General features: G+C 42.3%; 1 protein-coding gene across 1 annotated transcript; it reads left to right on the top strand.

Annotated features, from left to right (window-relative positions):
* The first annotated feature begins 519 nt into the window (after positions 1–519).
* LOC122648372 (coatomer subunit beta-1-like) lies at positions 520–1565 on the top strand. The gene is made up of 2 exons (XM_043841598.1): positions 520–663; positions 994–1565. The coding sequence occupies exons 1-2, from the start codon at positions 551–553 to the stop codon at positions 1196–1198; spliced, it is 318 nt and encodes a 105-aa protein (XP_043697533.1). The 5' UTR covers positions 520–550; the 3' UTR covers positions 1199–1565.
* Positions 1566–2364: the final 799 nt, after the last annotated feature.

The following is a 2364-nucleotide window of genomic DNA, read 5'->3' as shown; positions in this document are numbered from 1 at the left end:
CTTGTACAAGATATCTTAACAGTGTTTTAAGGTTAATAGGTTACTCAGTCTGGACCATCTCTTAGTCCTTGGATTGGGCTTGGGCCAACTCCATGGTCTTCCAAACTTACCCAAGGTCCACCCCTATGGGTTGGTGTTGAGGTTAACTTTTGGGGAACCAGTTGCTTGGTGTTACCTAATCAAGCATTAACTTAGACATCTAGGTATTGCCTATCCAGTCTCCGTTATGACTACACTGGCCTGTTTGACAAACTGTCTAGCCAGAGTAGAACCTATAATTTAATCTAGGACTGCCTAATTGTAGTATTGTAGTAAATGGTATCATACCCGCTACTTATCCTCATGGCATCCTAATGGCATATGGCTTCTCTCTCTTCCTGGTCAGTTCATCTCATTGCCCCCCCCCCCTTTTTTTCTTGTGTTTCCATTTGGCTAATCTGTTCTTGTAGCACTGAATTTTCTGTTTTCTAGCAGTTCACTTTTTATTTGTGCTTGAATGATGGATTTGGACTGAAATAGTAAATCTAATGATTCCTCAGAGAATAGCAAAATGGTACTAAATCTACTTGCATTTCAGGTGGCTGTAAACACTGTAATTCAAGATGAAAAAGAATTCCTGAATCACATCATCAAGTCAACCAATATGAAGTGCCTCACTGCTCCGTAAGTTACTTTTGTTCGCTTCATAAGCTCCATGCAGTCCCACCCACACCCTTCCCCCCCCCCCCCAAAAAAAAAAAAAAAGAAGCCATGAGAAGGAAAGAGAATGTCAGACTTCCTCTGGCTTCTGTTTGAAACCAGCTGTTGTCAACTCTACCTTTGATGGTCCCATCTACGAGATGGGCTTGGCCAACAAGTTGTCCAAGTTTGATAAAGACCACGTATCCATTATAGCAAATAGCAAACCTTTCAGTCAACTGTACGCTGTGGTAATGAGTTCTAAATTTTCTCATGCTCTCCTTACGGACCTTCATTCTGGTTTATTTATTTCAGATCGGCACTGGATGGGGAATGTGGGTTCCTGGCGGCTAACTTGTATGCGAAGAGTGTATTTGGGGAGGATGCTCTGGTAAATGTCAGTGTCGAGAAACAAGCAGATGGGAAATTGAGTGGGTACATAAGGATAAGAAGCAAAACCCAAGGAATTGCCTTGAGTCTTGGTGACAAGATCACTCTCAAACAGAAAGGTGGCAGTTGACAAATCGGTACCTGCATCGATCCTTTTCCATCCAAGTTCTCTTTTGAAATCCTCTGTCATCATTTTAAACCGTGATTTTGCAGACAGTTACTGTACTTTTATTTTTTCAAGAAGGAAAAGAAAATTTTAAGGATTACCTCGGGCCTTTTGTTGTTTTCCCTACATCTAGGGAGAGTAGTAGTAAATTAGTACTTACGCTGTTACTGTTTTTTTGCATTTGAGCCATCCCTTACCTTTATGGCAGTGTTGCGAGTGTATGAATTTTTTTTTTCTCGTCTTTTTGAACTTGATGTTAGTTGGATACATTTTCTGGGACACAGTTGTAACTATTCATTGGTAGTTTCATTTAGTATGGCATTGGTTATTGATCCAAATTCTGGTTTCAATTTTTTGTTACTGTCTGGTTTATTTTGGTTATTGTATTTGCACTACCTATTCATTTCTCATCTGTAGGGCATATGGAAGCTGGTATAGAAGCTGGTATAGTGTAAGCAGCAGTTTTGAAGTTCCTATCTTCCCGGGAAGCGATGTCAATGGGGGCGGCAGCTCAAGGGACTAGTCGGGGAGTCCGGATCTTCTACCCATATCCCCACATGGGGATCCACCGTTCATGTGGTATGAGTTCTGTGCGCCAGAGATGCGTCCCACACTCCATATACGGTGGATCCCCACTTGGGGAGCTGATCTCGGCTCCTACACTGCTCTTGGTGCCTCATACAAGGATTAAAATCCTAGGCAATTCCTTCATCTTGCGGTGCCTTACAATTGATAAGCTTCTTGCACTTTTCCTGGGGTGGGGGTGTCGGTTGGGCTGGTTGGTTACTCTAAAAGGAACATTATAGAAGGAAATTGGAGCAAGTGCCTAATTGGGCTAGTTCCTGGGGTGGGGGTGTCTGTCTAAATTGTATTCTGTTCTGGTTCTGTTTGCCAGTCATAATCCCCTATTTGTTTTATGGGTGGGTGGTAGCATTTCGGAGGTACTGCCAACTTATTCTCACGTCCTTATATGGTAAACAAAGAGATATGGCATGATGTTAATCTGAACTGTCCAATGAATTTTCACTCGGTGTCTAGATCCTGGCTGTTGTGATTGCCTCACGGCCACCTCTCTGTATAACAAGTCTCTATAAGAGATGTGAAATCTCACACAAGGAGATAAAAGGTTA

The sequence above is a fragment of the Telopea speciosissima genome, unplaced genomic scaffold (assembly GCF_018873765.1).
Source record: "Telopea speciosissima isolate NSW1024214 ecotype Mountain lineage unplaced genomic scaffold, Tspe_v1 Tspe_v1.0891, whole genome shotgun sequence".
In the NCBI taxonomy this organism is placed as follows: Eukaryota; Viridiplantae; Streptophyta; class Magnoliopsida; order Proteales; family Proteaceae; genus Telopea; species Telopea speciosissima.
The sequence above is the reverse complement of the archived record's forward strand: the minus strand, read 5'-3'. Positions and strand labels throughout refer to the sequence as shown.